Source organism: Pelophylax lessonae, assembly GCF_965119305.1.
Source record: "Pelophylax lessonae genome assembly, chromosome: 8".
In the NCBI taxonomy this organism is placed as follows: domain Eukaryota; kingdom Metazoa; phylum Chordata; class Amphibia; order Anura; family Ranidae; genus Pelophylax; species Pelophylax lessonae.
The window spans coordinates 75,435,942-75,456,595 of NC_138775.1; the positions used below are offsets into that span (position 1 = coordinate 75,435,942).

The 20,654-nt window shown below is 44.3% G+C and overlaps 1 protein-coding gene across 1 annotated transcript in view; it reads left to right on the forward strand.

The window, feature by feature from the left end:
* The window catches only part of SLC6A11 (solute carrier family 6 member 11), a 423,717-nt gene that overhangs the window by 264,677 nt on the left and 138,386 nt on the right, over positions 1 to 20,654 (forward strand). The window contains exon 7 of the mRNA XM_082265786.1: positions 5,375 to 5,509. Coding sequence (XP_082121912.1) covers positions 5,375 to 5,509 — 135 coding nt within the window. The remainder of the gene's footprint in view (positions 1 to 5,374; positions 5,510 to 20,654) is intronic.

Sequence of the window (20,654 nt, forward strand, 5' to 3'; positions counted from 1 at the left end):
GGATTTCGGCATCCTATTCCATGCCTTCTGCACAGGTTAAGGTAAATAGTTTTCTTTCAGATCCCTTCCCCATTAGCAATGGGACACGTCAAGGTTGCCCCTTGTCACCCCTTTCATTTGCGTTGGTTTTAGAACCCTTTTTATGTAAAATACGTAGCCACCCGGATATCTGGGGTATTCCGGTGGGTGGGGTACAACACAAGATTTCGGCATACGCGGACGATCTGCTGTTTTCACTAGCTAACCCGATGATATCACTACCTAACTTATTGCAGGAGTTTGACATGTATGGGAAACTCTCAAACTTCAAAATTAATTTTACCAAGTCGGCAGTGATGGGAGTACACTTGACTATACCTATGCGAGAGTTGATTCAAAAGAACTTTAAATTTAAATGGCCGGAGCAAGCTATTCGCTATCTAGGAACTAATATACCAACTAAATTAAGTCAACTATTTACCTTGAATTTCCCCCCACTTATGGTTATGACACGGATACTGTTAGAGAAATGGCAGAAGGGACTACACTCGTGGTTTGGGAGATGTAATCTTCTCAAAATGTGTATCCTCCCAAAGTTCCTATATTTATTTCAAACTCTACCATCTCAGATCCCATTGAAGTTTTTCAATCAGGTAAATACCCTATTTCTAAAGTTTATCTGGCCACATGGGAAACCACGGATATCAAAAAATTGGCTGAGCCTTTCGAAGAGAATGGGAGGGATCGCTTTACCTGACATTAGGAAGTACCATCAAGCCGTCCACCTAGGTAGAGTGGTAGACTGGGGCTGCCACTTTAACACCAAAATCTCAGTTCAGATAGAGCAAGCACAGACCCCTGTGGCGTTGAGTAGGACCCCGTGGATGTGGAGGGAATGCCCTTCGGCGTTGAAGACACATCCTCTGATAGGTGCGACACTGAGATCGTGTGAGGCAATTCGACTTAAACAGAGGTTATTCTCAAGAGACTCCCCACTCTACCCAATCTTAGGTAACCCTAAATTCGAGCCAGGACTATCTTCGAGTCGCTTTATGAATATGTGTAGAACCGGTTCTTTCCAGGTAACACATTTCCTGATAGAGGATAGATGGCCTACGCTATTAGAACTGACAGAATCACAGGGTCCATACACTCTAGCGGTATGGCAGGCTTTACAATTAAGTCACTTTCTAGGTTCGCTCTTACCTCCAAGTACTTATAACAGACCGCTTACGGAGTTTGAGGATTACTGTTCTAGTCAAGGCCAGAAGAAGGGCACTTTGTCATATATGTATGGCCTATTGGTTACTCCTCAGACTCAACCGGCTTTACCCTGGATTCGTAAGTGGGAGATTGAGATGAGTAGAACATTTTCACCAGCCCAAATCAAGAAGATGCTTGCACTAACATTAAAGTCCTCCAGATGCACTAAATTGCAGGAAACAAGTTATAAGATTATGTCAAGGTGGTATTATACACCAGCTAAACTGCACAAATGCTACCCGGAAGTGTCAGAGGCATGTTGGCGCTGTAACAGTGCAGAGGGAACTATGCTCCATATTTTTTGGGCTTGCCCCGACTAATACATTTCTGGTCAGAAGTCCGTAGGATTATTCAGAAATTTACTGTATACATGATTCCAAATGATCCTGCTTTCTTTCTATTGAATATGTCGGATCTTCCGATGTCAGTATTTCAAAAAGGTATTATTGGCCATCTCCTTAGTGCAGCTAGGGCTTGCATACCCTCAAAATGGAAGCAAAGCTCACCTCCTACGGTTCCGAGCTGGATACTTAAAGTAGATGCAATCAGGAGGATGGAGGAGTTAGTATGGGCATCTAAATACAAGCAGGAGAAATTCACCTTACTATGGGGAGGCTGGGATGGATTTGTGACATCTGAGGAAGGAGCATTACTACTGGGTAGTCGGTAGAGTGTGGTGTTCGGTTGGTAGACTGGTCCCCTCCATGGTGATCACAGTGTTGGATTTTAGGGGTATGAGGGGGTTTTCCCTCACCCTTGGGGTTTTTTTTTCCTTTTTTTTTTTTTTTTTTTCCTTTCTTTTTTCCACAGGTAAGGGGGGGGGGGGTTTATAGCAGATATGGAATAACATGTTTTGCCTAGATGGATACAGTTAAGATTAGGAAGATGTTGATAACTGTATCTGAGTTGCCGGAATGTGCTTTCTTTTTTCCTCTATTGGGTGATATTGTGTAACACATTGTTTGTAACTTTCAGCAACGATAAAATAAAAAAAAGATTTAAATTAAAAAAAAAAATATATAAATACTTAACAGTTATAAAAAAAATACAGTACAATAAATTCTACTTGTATGTTGTATAATAGATTAAAGGATATTAAACTCACATGGTTAACTGCACATGGATATTTAGATGCTTGCTCGGGTAAAATCAAAACAGGATTGATTGGAGCCTGACTGGTGCCAAATGGCCTTAGAAGAGACCGGGTAAGAGTAGATATTCGACAGATGATTATCTAATTGTGTGTCCCCTAGATTCGGGACAGCTGGAGTCCGAAGTGGCTGAACAGCCTACTGAAAAAGAGCCATTCAAGACTAGGGTAAAGAAGAAAAGAGCATGCTTTTCACTTACTGAAGATTACAGAAAGTAATATAGAGAGGAATTAAAGGGCTCAAAAATATGCTATTAGATGTTATATTGATGCCAAAAATATGATAAGCATTGGAAGCATTGATTCAAAACCAAAAAGAGAAAATAAATATGGCTATGAATGTTCATTTAAAGAATCAAAATCAAAAGGTGTCCCAATTGCAGTGCTTGGCTGAAACAAGGAATAAAACTTCCTTGTTAGGGGAAAGGAAAAAATCCTCAATGGATATATGAGTACTGAGTAGACTGACAGATAAATTGTCTAAAAAGGTGAGAACAGGGAAGCCAAATAATGCCAAAAATAAACAAAAAATTGTAGGGTACACGCTTACCTGGATGGAAGTAACAGAAAAATATTGTGAGGTATGTGAGACACCAAGCTCCTGAAAGGCAGGCTGCGCAAATGAATGCCAACAGGAGCTTGGCTAAATACTACCTGTTGTAATAGATTTAATTAGGTGGATCACAGGTGCCAGGGCGCGTCCTCAACAACGGCGTACACACGCTAGGCACGTGACATCATGAAGGCGGGGCCGGAACCTGCATTCCACCGGCACAGAGAATGCTCCATCAGCGTGGAATGCAGGCGGGGCTAACAATGGACGCTTGATGGACATCGTGTAGGAGATGTCAGAAGGAAATCAACACACGCTCAATGTAAGGCGCCCACTAGGTGGCGCCTCTTACCATGCCGGGCCGGCCGAAAAAAGGGGAACACACAGATGAATCGATAGTAGGTCTATGCAAGTGAAAACTTGTAAATTGTATGGGGGCAATTGACTCTTGCTTGGTAAAACATTTGGCAAATAGAACATGGTCATTAATAAATGTGCTCACTAAATTGAAAATCAACATAAAGGAGCAAAGTCAACCAAATGGGATCACATATGGGTATCTAAGGTTATACTGTATATAAACCACCTTTGCACCAGTCATGATTCCAATACCTGTAGAACTAAAGACAGTATATGTAAAAGGAGATCAAAGCAAAAAATGATGACAAAGAAAGAGAAAAAGGAGAACAGTCCAACTAAGAAGAACATGGGTCATGTAGGTGGGAGATTATTTCTTCATGCCCCCCGAGTTGAAACCCTCAAGAAAGGGTTTAAAAGAAATTGCCTCATTGAGGCCTGGGGGCTCAGTGGCTCTCAATGAGTAAATCCACCTCAGTTCCATCTGCAGGAGGCGTTCGTTCCAGTCTCCGCCTCTGGAACTGGGGTGGATACAGTCCAAAATAAGGAATTTAGGTTTGGGGAATTTGCCCGCATGTACTAAACTGACATGACGGCCAAGTGGTAATTCTGGGTCACAGGACTTCATGCTTCTTATATGTCAATAAGCCCGCCTACAAAACTCGAGTTTTGTTTTTCTGACAAAAACATACCCATATTTGAAAGAATCTGCTGCACTGTCCAATTGAAAACATAGGATGGCCTCCTGTCAGAACACCCTAGATAACGATGTGAGTAGATCGTATGACACTAGCAATGAAATCAGACAGTGTTTCTGTTATGCCATATTCTCCAACCAAAGGCTCTCAAAAACACAATGTGGTAATGCGCGAATGGCACTCCTATGCACTAAGCATCTGCATTTTGCATTCTTAAAATAGGGTCAGGAATCAGGATTGAGCTGCAATGGTGTTTGTTGGCAGGACATTTAAAAAGGAATAAGTGTGATGTAATGTGCATTACTGCATTGTGCATATGTGAACCCAGCTCTCAGGTTTCATAAACATCTTCCTGGGTGTGTTTTTTTTTTTTGGACCTGAAACATTGACAAGGTAGAACTACTGTCATTGGAAGTACTACGCTTAGACCTGAGGAGAAAAAGGGTACTCAATATCTCTACCCTACAATCATCTGTAATTTCACACAGTCCCTATTGCTCCTTCTGATATCCTGAAAAGTCATGGTCTATGTAACGACACCCAAAGTACGAAAGGCGTTACAGTCATCTACAATAATCCGCTCCCGAACACCAGGACAGCTATCGACCACTCCAATCCACCATACATGAAGCCCATACAAATAACCCCCCCAAGTACGAGACAATGCTCTGTATTGAGGTCAAGTGAGAATAACTCCCTTCTTCTTTATTGAAAAGACTTATATACAGTTTTCACCCACAAGGTTACCGCCTAGGTGGACCTTGTTGAAGACTGATTCACAATCCAATAGGAACAGAGTTTTACACTCTCATACAGTGTACACAAAAATATACAATGTGGGACAATCCCCCCTCCCCCTTAGCATCCAATCCACATACTGTACCTATGTACCTATAAGTTTCTCTTAAGGCAGACAGACAGAACAATGGGAGGTCATTAACACTTAACAATGCGAAAGGGCAATCCACATTCCCTCCCAATACACAAACAATGGGGAAGTCTGCGAATGACAGTCTTTGTCTCTCTCACAGCCAAGCATGGAATACACTGTGTAAGGTGGTATTAAATCTTCATATTTCTATATGAAGATTTTGCTGACAAATATTTAAGCAATCCAAACCATTACTTATCTGTCTTTCACTCATAGTGATGGTTAGTACCGTCACAGTCTACATAAATTCATGAATTGGATGCAGAAAAAAGGTTTATCTTTTTATTTCTGCTGTTTTTTTTTTCTTGCAGTAGATACTTAGATTTTGCATTTCTTGCAGATTGTTTAGGTTAAGGCCCTGGGTTCAGGGTCTGCTAATGGATTGTAAGTGTGTTGACATATTTATGACATATGAATCTAACCTTCTGATATTTCCTATACAGGTGGTCTATGTCACTGCAACTTTCCCCTATGTTATGCTGATAATTCTTCTAATTCGTGGGGTCACTTTACCTGGAGCATCACAAGGAATTAAATTTTACTTGTATCCTGATTTGTCTCGACTTTCAGATGCACAGGTAAGAAATCAACTTGCTCTTATCAAAAATACTGTTTGATATGATGTACTAGGGAATTGGCAGTTCAGTACAAAGTGTAATGCATATCCATGAATAGGGGTAAGATTTGGGTCTAAGGTCAACTCTGCAGGTGTCATGTTCCAGTAAATTTGTGTGCAGATTCACCTGGGAGGATTTTTTTTAAACCATAATTCACTGCAAGACCTTTGAAGTATGGCCAGCCGGCTAAGAAAGGCCAATAAGGGGGATTTTGGTTAAACTGGTCCCACCATTATAATAGAATGGGGGGCACAGAGCAGCCATAGTGTCAGTAAATTTAAAACCGTTGCTCGGATAGCATAGGCAAATGTGACAAATTGCATTGGGAGAAGCTGTATTTTAATTCTGATTGATAGCTCTTTAGACAATAATTCCATTTGCTTACTTTTTTTTTTTTAGTGTTGGGGACTGTTTTGTCTTTCATTTTCATGTGGGGTTTATTTGAAGTCTGTCCCATCGACAGTAAGTGTGTTTCCCAGCTGTAAGACTTTCCTTAAAAAATACAAAAATTAGAAATAAGGTTCTTTTGTTTTGGAAGTGGTATTTTTTAAACTGGTCTTGGGGGTATATTGCCTTTAGTTTATGCTGTGATAGCATTTTTATGTGATGTTAAACTGCCTTTTTATTTCTTTTGTGTGTTTTTTTAGGTGGATAGGGACTTTTAAGGGGGAGAGTGCTCATAGCATGAAATATAACAGAATATGTAAAAAGGATATCAAGGCTGCAAAAATTCTAAAGGAATGACAGATTGTAAAACAGAGAAGGACAAACCCCCTCAAAATTCTTCACATGTACTAATAGTAAAAAGGTCAGCTCTAAGCATGTAGGCCCTTTACAAAGTAATCTGTCATGGGTGACTGGGGACAAAGAGAAGGCACGTTTTTTCAATATCTTCTTTAGCTCTGTGTATATAAAGGAGCATGGGGGAAACTAAGTCAATTTTGGGGATGATATTGACACAGCCCCAAATTAACCAATATGGCTCAAAATATGGTTAAGAATTATTTAGACAGAATAATGATGAATAAAGCACCTTGACCATACACCTATGTGTCCTAAAAGAAGTAGGCTCTGTCATTTCAAAGTCATTGTTTATCATTTTTAGGGACTTTTTAATGACTGGAATAGTATCACTGGATTGGAGTAAGGCCAATGTGGTGCCTATATTTGAAAAAGCGATCAAAGTCTTTACCAAGTAACTATAGACCTGTTAGCTTAACTTCTACAGTTGGGAAAATACTGGAGACTTTAAAAAAACAACAGACACAATGGATTAATGGATGGCAGCAGTTGTCAGACCAGTTTGATTTCTTTTATGAGGAGGTAAGCAAAATCTTAGGCAGAGGAGTGGCTGTGGAGGTAGTATACTTGGATTTTGCAAAAGTGTTTGACACAGTTCCCCACACACAGCTAATGTGTAAGATAAAGTCTACAGGCCTGGAAAAATCAGTTTGTATTTGGACAGGAAACTGGCTAAAAGATCATATTCAGAGAGTAGTGATTAGTGATTCATACTCTGAATGGTGTAGGGTTATTAGTGGTGTACCCCAAGATTCAGTGTTGAGACCCTTACTTTTTAAATAGAGTCTGGGATTAAAAGTACCATTTTAGTCTTTTCAGATGACACCATGCTTTGCAGTGGAATATTGTCCTTACATGATATCTTCAACTTAGAACTTGATTAATGCTTTTGTGGTCTAAAAACATGCATGCATTGCACATACTAGGAAGAGTAAAACTGGGGGAATTAGACATGTGCAAAATGAAAAAAAGGATTTTTGTTTTGTTTTGGATGGATTTGTTAAGTTAAAAATGTTGTTTTGTTATATTCGTTATGTTAAAGTGATTCATTTTCGTAATTCGTTTTGTTTTCATTTTTTTATTTTTGTTTTCAATTAACATTTTTCATCCATATTCAAATCAAATTTGATTCAAATCAAATATGCGAAAATTAGTCAGGTACTATTTGTTCATAGACTGTTTAAATATGTGTGATTTTATCAGATAAAAATATGTTTTCACAACATGAAAGTTTCCATTATGGTTTTTAATTATTCCATAAAAAAATTAGTATACTTTACATATACAATGCCATTTAAGAGGATCCAGTAAGTTAAATACTGATAATGGTAATGGATTGGATATGTACTGTCAGGGCCGGTGCTACCACTAGGCAAATAAGGCAGCTGCCTAGGGTGCACTGCCACCTAGCGCGCCCTGCCGCTGGTTTCCCTACTCCCCCTCTCCCACCGCTGCCTCATCAGCCGCTCCAGACCGATCACTGTCACTAAGTGTATAGGCGCCATGGTGCAGACCAGCGGCAGCACTGAAGAGCATGACGTCTCAGAGTCCTAACAGTCTTCCTGACACCTGACAGAATGGAGACGGCCCGCCTGTGTGAAGAACACAGCGAGATCCTATAACTGACTTATCTGTCCTCAGACTTCCTCAAATGTGTGATGTCATCCCATCCTCCACCCCCTCCTCTTCTCCCCCCTCCCCTACCCCCCCTCTTCTCCCCCCTCTCCTACCCCCCCTCTTCTCCCCCTCTCTTCCTCTCCTCCCTTCCCCCTCCCCCCTCTACTCCCCTCCTCCCCTCCCCCCTCTCTGTTACCTCCTCCTCTCCTCCCCTCCTCCTCTTCTCCTCTCCTCCTCCCCCCTCTCCTCCTCTCCCCCTCCTCTCCCCCTTCTCTCCCCCTCCTCTCCCCCTTTTCTCCCCCTCTCCTCTACCCCCTCCTCCTCTCCTCTCCTCCCCCCTCCTCTCCTCTCCCTCTTCTCCCCCCTCCTCCTCCTCCTCCCCCCTCTCCTCTCCTCCCCCCTCCTCCTTTCCCCCCCCTATCCTCCTTTCCTCCCCCTATCCTCCTTTCCTCCCCCCTCTCCTCTCCTTCCCCCTCTCCTCGCCTCCCCCCTCCTACTCTCCTCTCCCCCTTCTTCTCTCCTCTCACCTCTCCTCCTCTCCTCCCTCCTCTCCTCTCCTCCTCCTTTCCTCTCCCCCTCTCCTCCTCTCCTCATCTCCTCCCCTCCTCCCCTCTCCTTCATCTCCCCCCCTCCTCTCCTCCCCCCTCTCCTCCTTCTCCTCTCCCCCCTCCTCATCTCCTCTTCTCCCCGCTCCTCTCCTCTCCCTCTCCTCCCCCCTCCCTCCCCCCCTCTCCTCACCCCCCCTCCTCTCCCTCTCCTCCCCCTCCTCTCCCCCCTCCTCTCCTCTCCTTTCCCCCCCTCCTCCTCCTCCTCCTCCCCCCCTCTCTTCCTTTCCTCCCCCCTCTCCTCTCCTCCCCCTCATCATCTCCACCACCCTCCTCTCACCTCTCCTCCTCTCATCCTCTCCTCCCTCCTCTCCCTCCCTCCTCCTTTCCTTCCCCCTCTCCTCCCACAATGCATCAATTACAGTGACAGAGACACTGAAACACACAATGAATTCCTTCCACACACAAAAGACCTCTGGTCTGGCCTGGTCCCCTCCATCAATAACTCCCCCCAATCCCCTCCCTCCATTAACTTCCTCCCATACGGTTTCCCCATTAAAGTGGAACTTTAATAACAACACATAACAGCAGGGCTAAGGGGGTGGAGTCAGAGGGCGGAGCCAAGCCAAGGGGGGGGCAGCAAAATTAAGTTTCGCCTAGGGTGTCAAAAATCCTTGCACCAGCCCTGTGTACTGTACATTAGATTGCTATTTTATATTTGCTACACTTTATGCACAGTACATCCCTTCCACTACATTTAAAGACAGCTTGCCTTCTCATCATCAAGTAATGTAATCTATGAAAATAAAGGTGGCAGTTGTATTAGGTAAGTTAGTGCAAGAGCTAAGATGAGCACACAAAGTGCAGTAATAGTAACCCATGCCAAATCATTACATTCATTTTTCAGTAGACATAGATTACTGGAAGGTTATTTCAAGTTGATTAATATGAATAAGAATATTTATTTTATTTTTAATTTCAGGTACTTATATAGCGCTGTCAATTTACGCAGCGCTTTACATATACATTGTACATTCACATCAGTCCCTGTCCTCAAGGAGCTTACAATCTAAGGTCCCTAACTCACATACATACACAGTAGAGCCAATTTTTTTTCTATACAGGATCCAATTAACCTACCAGCATGCCTTTGGAGTGTGGTAGGAAACCGGAGGAAACCCACACAGGCACAGGGAGAACATGCAAACTCCAGGCAAGTAGTGTCGTGGTTGGGATTTGAACCAGTGACTCTCTTGCTGCTAGGTGAAAGTGCTAACCACTACACCACTGTGCCTCCCAATTAATTTGTATATCCTAACTTGTTCTTGCCATATGCAGATATGTTCCCAAAAACAGAACACTGTTTTTTAGTGACTATAAAAGCTGAGGAAGCCTTGTCAGTTAACATTTTCCCCTCCCCTGTGGCCAAAAGAGAACAAAAATGGTTTGATGGAGAACTGTCACATCTGACTCAAATTTGCAAAATTTGGTCCTAACTGTATATGACCATATCTATGGAATATGGAATGTTACCCTGTAACAGATTTGGCCATCACTAATGGGGCCTATGCAATATATGATAATTGGAGGGAAAATTCCATATTCGGAATGATAATGAGATTTTCTTATAGTGTGTACACAAATTCCAAGAGCCAATATAAACCTACAAAAAGAAAATATTGAAGGAGAAAACTGCGCAATTCTTCTGATGAAGAACTTATGATGTACATGTAATATTTATTGGTTTCATACAATAAAACATTACATAAGAAATATTGCGCATGATCGCAAAAAAAAAAAATGACCACCCAGAAGAACATGCAGCCATTTGTAACCACAAAGTAAATATCATGAGCATTATAATAATGTGTAAAAATATGTACATGACAAAATGTATGATACAATGTAATTTTATTAATTTTGATGAGAGTCGTGCAACAACATGCTAGTATTATTGTTTCTGTCATCCTACGGAGCAGTATGGAGCAGAAAATAGGTTATACACTATTTGACCAGCTCTCTTATAATTAGCGCACCCAATATTTGCTTTTTGACTATTCCTGGTTGGTTTTGGTGGTCTAGTTTGATCCTTCAGAGTTTGCTGTACCTACTATGTATGTTTGTTATTCTCAAACTGTCTAGCCTGTGCTGCTTGCTTTCAAAGCCGACCTACATTTGCCATAAAAGTTCTACGGTCGTATTGTTCGGTATTTGTACTTACAATAAAGCCAGACATAGATGGTTTGAATCTTGGCTGGTTTTGACATGTTAATCTTCTTTGTAATAATAAGGTTTATTCAGAATATGTGAAGTGTTCTAAGTTATAAAAGAAATATCTGGCTTCAACATTTTGCGGTTTCTATGTACAGTACTGCGCAAAGTTTTTAGGCAGGTGTAAAGAAATAACGTAAAGTAGGAATGCTTTAAAAAATATATTTTTTATTTTTATCAATTTTTTATCAATTTTTAGGTACACTTGCACACAGTTTTTGAAGGAAATCAATAGTCAGCAATATGTTTACATTTCTGATTAATTTTTGAATTTGTTTCAATTTTGAATTCAATTCAACTTCAAATGACATTTTGCTTCATTATAATTTATTTTGGATTTTTTAAAATTTGTTCCTATTGTGATTCAGATATTTTGATACATTTGAACTTATGAATATTGAATATTGAAAAAATTGCCAAATTTCAATTCAGAACTAAACAAAATGCACATGTCTAGGGTGAATCAATGGTGGAGAAGAATCTGAGTGTTCTGGTAGATCATAAACTTGATAACAGCATGCAAGCTGCAATTTTAAAATCCTGTCTTTTATTAAAAGAGGTATGGACAGTGCTGGGACAAGGTCACCCAACGCCCAGGACAAACATGCCCCCCCCCATCTTTCCCATGCCTGATAGCCACACCTGATCATTACACTTATGAATAGAGTGCAAAGTTCAGGGCTGATTAATTTACTCCGTACCAGGCAGGTCACACACACACACACACACACACACACACATATATATATATATATATATATATATATATATATATATACCATGTTTCCCTGAAAGTAAGACACCCCCCGAAAATAAGACCTACTTACAGTTTTGCCTCTCGCTGCAATATAAGGCATCCCCCAAAAATAAGACCTCCCCGATAATAAGGCCGCCCCCGGACCGTAGCAGCGGGCGCTGCCTCGCAGCTCACTGTTGGCTGCAGCGCAGCCGTAGCAGACAGGAAGTGTGAGGTTTCTTTTTAATCAGAGAGCCCACGCCGCCGCCAGGACAAGCTGCCGCCTGCTGCTCACTCTGCCCTGACGGAGTCTGGCTGACTCACAATTAGACAGTGAGTCACGCGGGGCAGGAGTCAGGCACATTGTGTGGACACACGGGTGACTGAGGTAGTGGGGAAATGTCTGATAAAGGGGTGGGGTGGATGTCTGGTGAAGGTGTCCACTGGCACAGGGGTGGGGGGGACTGGGATCACTTAAAATGACACAGGAGGATCATAAGGGGGAATCAAAATGACACAGGAGGATGTAATTTGCTGGTTTGTGATGACAACTACTACTGTACCGTATACAGGTAATACATTTCCTTTTTTTTTTGTTCAACAATAAATGTGTACCGTATTCTTCTTCATGGAAAAATAAGACATCCCCTGAAAATAAGACCTAGCGCATCTTTGGGAGCAAAAATTAATATAAGAAACTGCCTTATTTTCGGGGGAACAGGGTATATATATATATATATATATATATACACACACACACACACATATACAGACATACACACACGTACATAAAACCACCGATTTATGTACCTGGCTGACCCAAATATCTTCCCTGACATTTTTTTCATAATAAAGGTTAATAGGGAAAAAAGAAACATCAAGTGGAAAATAAATTTACTTCCACAGTATGAGCTGTGAAAATGTGAAATATACTCCCTCAAGAGCTGGTTCTGGCCAGCTTAGTAGAAAAGGCCTGGATTATTTTCTAAAGGCACACAATATACCTGGATACTGACATTTATAGGTAAAGTTGATCCAGAAAATATCCAATGGCCTCTTGGGAGATCAGGAGGGATTTTTTTCCCCTCACTGGAGCAACTTGGATCATGCTTTAAAAGGCTTTCTCTTACGTCCTCTGACAGTCGCCGCCCATTCATACAGTCTGCACTTCTGGGTATTGGTCTTATCCACAGGAGTAAGCTAGGCATAAGATTTTGTTAGAAAACATTCACAAAACCTTTGTATAGACACACCTACAGGGGGCTGTCCCTCTGGTCCAATACCCCCAGCTAGCAGCATTCCCAAATCAGTTTGTCTTTGCCTAGCATAGGAGTAGCCTGGCTTTTCCCTGGCTGGGGCTGCAGTCTCAGCCTTTTTACTTCTTATTATTTTTTCTCTCTGAGAAAGTGTTTTTTCTTTTATAATAATAGCTTTTTATTTGTTCCTGCGCTTAGTTAGCCGGACTTCGGAAGACTACAGCGTTTGCGGGCTGGGAATTGCACTGGTTATCCTAGGGCCTTATGGAATCCCAGCCTGCCATCGAGCGTTAGCAGGCTATGCATACACCCAGGCCTCGCAGAGCCTGCGAAGTGGCTACTTCGCCTGGGATGTCTCAACTGCGGTACGCCGCGTGTTGCTAGCATCCTTTTCGGCTGACTGCACCACCACCCAGAGTGGGAAGCTTCCTGTCACAGAGCGGTACCCACATTTCGCTGGACTGGTGAGTACCATGCTACCCATCTGTCTATGGCAACAATGGGGATGGCAGTGCACATGGATCTGTGATATCCCCCTCATGTCTGTCAGTGCGGTCCCTGTGTGTCCCTTCCCGGTCCCTGCGGGGGGCGCTATGGCGGTTCTACCGCTGTGTGGGGGGTTGCGGGGGTCCCTGATGTCCCTGAGGTGCTTCGGCAATGTTTTGGTAGTACAGACATGGTGTGTGGGGGCCGCGATCGGTGTAAAACCGTGGGGCCGCCATTTTAGGTGTGGGCAGGCTGTTTGGCCTCATTGTGAGGGCAGCAACCATTTTCTGCTATTCTTTTGGCGCCCTTCGGGCGCCATCTTTAGTGTGGGCGCTATGTTTCTTTATGTGAACAGCAGCAATTTTCCTGTAGCCTTCTCCATAGACTTGTATTGGCAACCATTTTCTTGTGGCTCAGAGCTGTGTTCTGCCTCTAGTGGCGTGAGGTCACTTCCTTTATTCTCACAGGCATATCGAGCTGACAGCGTGTGACAATGTATAGGCACACTTTAGGGGATTTTATGGTGTTTCCTGGGCTGCATTCCTGCTGGCTTTCATTCTTTTGCAGTTTTTAGTAGCACAGGCATAGTTCCTCATTGCGGTGCATTTGTGGTGGGAACCGCAGTAATCGCAGATTTAAAGGGCCAGCGCCTTTTAATTCTGAAGTGCTATGATGGAGACCCAGGATAGCAAATTCCCCCCTGCTCTGGTGAAGGGTTCAGGTACTCTTGAATCCTCTGCTATAGTCTCACTTACTGCTGCGCTTGCGACTTTAGCGTCAAAAGTGGATTTGTTAATGTCTGACCGGGCTTCTAGGAAAAGGCCCAGGTTTTCTCAGTCTTCTGATTTAGAGCCAGATATGGTTGCCACGGACAGTGTACCCCCTGAGGGGTCTCAGTCCTCTCGGTTGGATGTGGAGGAGAAGGAGGATGAGGATTCCACCTCCGGTTCAGCAAGAGAACGCGCTGCAATGTCTGCTCTTATTAGCGATGTGAAAGACATGCTAAATTTAGATGATGAGCCCCACCTGTCGGATAAGCAGTCTTCCTTTGGGACCCGCAAAGCCCAGAAGTCGGGTCAGGTTTTTCCCTGCCCCGCTGAGTTTCACGAGACTGTGAATGAACAATGGCATAATTTAAAGCGCAATTTTGTGGTGCCCAAGTGTTTTCAGTACCGTTATCCCTTTGTGGTTCCGGTGCATTCGCGCTGGACTGTGGGTCCTAAGGTGGACCACACTGTGTCCAGGTTAAATAAAGCCACTTTAATGCCCGCAGAGGATTCTCTGGTGTTTAAAGACCCAGAGGATAGGCGGGTGGAAAATCTTACCCGCCACATCTACATGGTTGTGGGTTCCTTAATAAACCCGTGTTCGCTTCCGTAATGGTCTCTCAGGCTGTTGTGGAGTGGGCCAAGGTGCTTAAATGCACACTTATTACTGACTCCGCCCCTCCTGCTACTCTGGAGATGGTGGATCAAATTATTCAGGCTGTTTTATACGTATGTGGCATGGCCCTGCATGAGGCCCCTTTAGTCTCACGCCTGTCTGCAGTTGCTGTGACGATTCGTCTCATCGTTTGGTTGAAAAGCTGGTCGGCTGACTAGTCTTCCAAGAAGACGGTGTCTGACAGTCTTTTTGGGGACTCTCTGGATGAACTGGTGAAGGGGGTCACTGGGGGTAAGAGCACACTGCTGCCCCAGGTGTCCAGGGGAAAATCTTTCCGCGATAAGCGGGGCCCTTCATTTAAACCTAACCAGGGGTCCTTTCGTGCCTTCAAGGCACAAGACAAGGGTAAGTCCTTCAAGGCCTCTGGTGGCCAGAAGAAGCCTTGGGTGGGCAAGCCTAAAGCCGCCCAAACGGGCACGGCGGCCCAGTCCGCCTCGACCTGAAGGGGCGCCCTCACCCTTTTCAGGGGTGGGGGGACGTCTGCGCTGTTTTCCGAACCTTGGTTGGCCAAGATTCAGGACAGGTGGGTTCAAGAACTCATTCTGTGAGGGTACAAGATTGAGTTTCAATCACGCCCAGCAGACAGATTCTTTCCCTCAAATCTTCATTTGACCCCAGATCGTGTCCGAGATCTCCATCGGGGGGTTTAGGATCTCCTCGCCCAGGGGGTGGTTGTCCCGGTGCCACATCGAGACAGGTTTTGGGGGTTTTTACTCAAATCTTTTCACAGTGCCCAGAAAAGAGGGCAAGTGTGTCCGATTCTGGACTTAAAATTTCTGAACCGCTTTGTGCGGGTCCAGAAATTTCAGGTGGAGCCCCTCCGGTCAGTGATGGCATCCCTGAGTCCAGGGGATTTCCTGGCTTCCATCGACCTCAAGGATGCGTATCTACACATCCCTATATACGAGGGTCATCAGAGGTACCTCCAATTTGCAGAGGAGCATTATCAGTTCGTGGCGTTGCCTTTCGGCCTCGCTTCGGCTCCAAGGGTTTTTACCAAAGTGTTAGCTCCTGTTCTTGCCTTGTTGCGGGTACAGGGGATTGCCATCCTGGGGTACCTGGACGATCTCCTTTTAAGATCGAGTTTCAGTGCCACTCTGTTGCGCGATCTGTCAACCACGGTTCAGATGCTCCAGTTCGGGTGGACCATCAATTTTCAGAAGTCAACATTGTCCCCTTCTGTTCGTCTCCCTTACCTAGGGATGATTCTGGACTTTCTTCCAGAGGACAAACTCAGGACAAGGTCACGTCCCTCAGGGACAACGAGTTCTCCTCACTCTGAACCTGCATGCGGTCCCTGGGCTTGATGGTGTCGGCTTTCGAGGCGGTACCATTTGCACAGTTTCACACACGATCTCTGCAAGCAGAGATCCTGACCAGGTGGGACAGGCATCCTCACTCCTTGGAAAGGAGGATCTCTTTGAGCCCTCAAGTCAGATCGGATCTTCTGTGGTGGCTTCAGTCTCCGGCTCTGCGGGAAGGAAAGTCCTTTCGACCCTTGCTATGGACTGTGGTAACCACGGACGCCAGCCTGTCGGGCTGCGGTGGTGCTCTGGGCAATCTGTCTGCCCAGGGCACTTGGTCGGAGGGGGAGTCCTCCCTTCCGATAAATGTCTTGGAACTGCGAGTGATCAGGCTCTGTTAGCTCCGTTGGTCGGATTGTCTGCGGGGCTGCCCGTTGCGCGTGCAGATGGACAATGCCACTATGGTGACTTACATCAATCACCAAGGGGGCACCAGGAGTGCCCGGGCGGCCAAGGAAGTGGACGAAATTCTGTCTTGGGCCGAGACGCAGGTCCCGGCGATTTCGGCAGTTCACATTCCATGTGTGGAGAACTGGCAGGCGGACTATCTGGGTCGCCAGACCCTGGACCAGGGGGAATGGTCCCTACACCCAGAGGTGTTTCAGATGCTGTGTGAGCAGTGGGGATCCCCGGATGTGGATCTGTTCACGTCTCGGCTAAACAACAAGGTGGGAAGGTTCGTGGCAAGAGCACACGACCCTCTGGCGGACGCCTCGGATGCATTGGTAGTGCCTTGGAATCAGTTTCGCCTGATTTATGCTTTTCCCCCGATTCAGTTGTTGTCCAGGTTCCTTCGCAGGTTGGTCTCGGAACCGAGGTTGGTGATTCTAGTGGTCCCAGACTGGCTGCGCCGGTCTTGGTACGCAGACATCATGCAACTGGTCGTCGAGCCTCCCTGGCGGCTCCCACTACTAGACGATCTTCTGTCTCAGGGGCTGATCTTCCATCCTGCTTTACCGTCACTGGCTTTGACGGCGTGGATGTTGAAAGCCAGGTCTTGAGAGACAGGGGTCTCTCGTCAGCGGTCATTCCTACCTTTCCCAAGGCTAGGAAGGCCTCGTCCAGTAAGATTTATTATCGTACCTGGAAGGCTTATTTGGCCTGGTGTGAAACCCAGGGGTTCCATTCCCGCTCCTTTTCGGTGGTGAGGGTGTTAGTCTTCTTGCAAACTGGTGTGGAGCAGCGTCTGGCGCTGACCACTATTAAGGGCCAGTTATCTGCACTGGCCATTCTTTTTCAACACCCTCTGGCGTCAAATTCCTTGATCCGCACTTTCATTCAAGGGGTGCATCATCTGGCTCCCCCTAGGAGGGCACCCTTGCCTCCTTGGGACCTGAATTTGGTTTTGTCCGTTTTGCAACGTCCTCCCTTTGAGAACATCTGGGAGATTCCTCTGCTGGCACTTACGCAGAAAGTTGCCTTTCTGGTGGCGATCACATCTGCTCGCAGAGTGTCGGAGTTGGCGGCTCTGTCGTGCCACTTTCCCTATCTGGTTGTTCATAAGGACAAAGTGGTCTTGTGACCTCATCAGTCCTTTCTCCAGAAAGTGGTTTTGGATTTTCATCTCAACGAGGACATTGTCTTGCCTTCGCTGTGCGAAGCCTAAGCATCCTAAGGAGTTTGCCTTGCATTCCTTGGATGTGGTGAGGGGGGTCAGGGTTTACCTGTCGTCTACTGAATCCTTCAGAAAGTCGGATTCTCTTTTTGTCCTTCCTGAGGGACCTCGGAAGGGTATGGCTGCGTCTGTGGCAACCATTTCCAAATGGATCAGACAGACGATTGTACATTCAATTAGGGATCAGGTTCCACCTTTCCCTGTCACGGCGCACTCTACCAGAGTGGCTAGTGCGTCTTGGGTCGTCAGTGCATACCTTTACAAAATTTTACAAACTTGATGTTCTGGCATCGGCAGATGCCTCTTTTGGCCGCAAAGTTCTGAGTGCGTCAGTGCCTTAGGGGAGGCATGGCAGTTTTTAGCCTGTCTCCTGTTGGGGTTTTTTCCCCCCTTGGTTATTTTGCTTTCCTGGGTTTGTTCGCTCCTGTTGAGCTTTCCGGTTACCCAGTGTTTACCTTTCTGGTTCAGATAAGGTTCTTTTCTCTGACCTGGGTGCTGCGTTGCCTTTTTGACGGTTACGTTTCCCACCCCTCACATCTACACTGCTTTGGGACGTCCCAGAAGTGCAGACTGTTTTAGTGGGCGGCGACTGTCAGAGGACGTAAGAGAAAACCAAATTTTTGTAAGAACTTACCGTAAAATTATTTTCTCTGAGTCCTCTGACAGTCGCCGCCCCCCACCCCTCTTTTGGGGTTCAAGGATCTCTATACTGCTTGCTACCAAACTGATTTGGGAATGCTGCTAGCTGGGGGTATTGGACCAGAGGGACAGCCCCCTGTAGGTGTGTCTATACAAAGGTTTCGTGAATGTTTTCTAACAAAATCTTATGCCTAGCTTACTCCTGTGAATAAGACCAATACCCAGAAGTTCAGACTCTATGAGTGGGCGGCGACTGTCAGAGGACTCAGAGAAAATAATTTTACGGTAAGTTCTTACAAAAATTCTATTTTTCTTTTCTTTTGCCTTCCTCTGAAACGACTTAGGTATAGGTTAGCCTATAAGGAGGTTATCAATTTGTGTGTGTATGTGTTTTTGTTTATTTTCTTTTTTAGGTTGAACTGGATGGACTTGTGTCTTTTGTCAGATTAGCTATGTAACTACTGGCCATTTGCACTTGAAGCTGACTTTTGTCCACAGCAAGCTGCTGTACCATTTAAAAAAAAGCAATGATTTTAATTATGCTTAAAGTGCAACAATAAAAATGAAAAATTCCTTGAAATATAGTACCCAGGAAAATCCCCTTTTTTGTGCCTGTAAAGTGGTGCATCTGTAGCATGCATAAAACATGCTGAAGCAAAAATAACATTTCTAAAGGAAAGAAAACTTTAAATCCCATTTAAAATGACTCGCGGTTACAATTGCCGACACCTGGCTATTGAAAAAATAATGAAAAAAAATCAGCATGGGGTCCCCCTCAGTCCATACCAGACCCTTATCCCGGCATGCAGCCTGACAGGTCAGGAAAGGGGGGAGCGAGCCTCCTAAAGCATTCCAGGCCCCATACCCTCAACATGGGGGCTCTGCCTCCCACCCCTAAGCCCCTTGTCCCCATGTTGATGGGGACAAGGGTCTCTTCCCGACAACCCTGGGCTGTGGTTTTTGGGGTCTGCGGGCAGCAGGCTTATCGGAATCTGGAAGCCCCCTTTAACAAGGGGGCCCACAGATCCAGACTTCCACATGTGAATAAGTTTCAGGTACATTGTATTCTTACCCATTCACCAAAAAAGTGTAAAAATGCATTAAACACAAGAGACAGTTTTTTGACAAATCCTTTATTAAAAAATAAAAAAATAGTGTAAATCCATCGTCAATCACGCCACCCATCAGACCCGAAAAATAAAAATAAATAAAAAACACTCTCGCCTCCTACCAAATACCTCCTCTGCGCTTTGACATTTCCTATATAGCTAAGGGGCAGGGCCACCTGGCTATGTAACCCGGCACTACCCCCTTCAGACATCATGCACTGGTGCATGCTGGGCATGTGATATCAGAAGGGGGCATTTTTGATTTTTTACATTTTTCTGGGCCAGCGGGTGGCGTGATCGATTGAGTCCTATCATGTTTGATCATTTAGCCTACTTGAATGCACATTTATACCTATGTTAGAAGCTCTATATGAAGAAAATCTTTACAGCTTTTAGTGAGTATGTTTGCCTTTTAATTCAATGTAAATTATACTTCTTGTCTTTTATATTTAATAAAGTAGGTTCTGATTTATTTAAAGTGAACATATTCTAATAATATGCATTGGAAGGTTTTAATGCATTTTGCTACATTGCTTTATTCCAGCCTCATGTTTCTCCCTGACTTAATAGATCTTTAATGACTCACATTTCTTGTGGCAATGGTGTTGTCTACCAAATAAAGAGGTCAAAAATGACAATAACAAATTGCCATTGTTCGTCTATTGCCCCATTTTGTATTAATTTCATGCCTTGTGTAAACGATATATTGTTGAGGAACAAGCATATACATAATGAATAGGTTGACATTTTGCTGTGTTTCTATTGAGCAGAACAATGTAATATGAAGTGTGAGATCTCACAGACATCCATCACTGTGACAACTTCCCTGTACTAGGACAGCTTCCATTTAACTGTAGATGTGATTTATATCCTACTTATAGTACATAATACATTGTAATTTGAATGTAGTAAATGGTGGAATGTTGATTCTCACATCATAGCTCTTGGTGGAGAGCAACTGACAATGAAAACAAGTGAAAAACAACTACTTTTGCATATAATGTATACTTTATCCTTACCCTAAAATTAACCCTGGCACCAGTGGCATTGCTAGGTGGAAAAAGGACCAGGGTCTTCAGGTAAACTTGATAACCCCTCCCACATTGTAAAGTAAGTCCCGTCCAAGCTCCACCCAATGCCCCCCGAAGTGTCTGATTTGTCCACCGCAATGTCGCAGTCCTGCTATAAGTAGCTGATCGCCGCCATTACTAGTAAAAAAAATAAAAAAAATGCCATAAATCTGTCCCATAGATTGCAGACACTATAGCTTTTGGGCAAACCAAT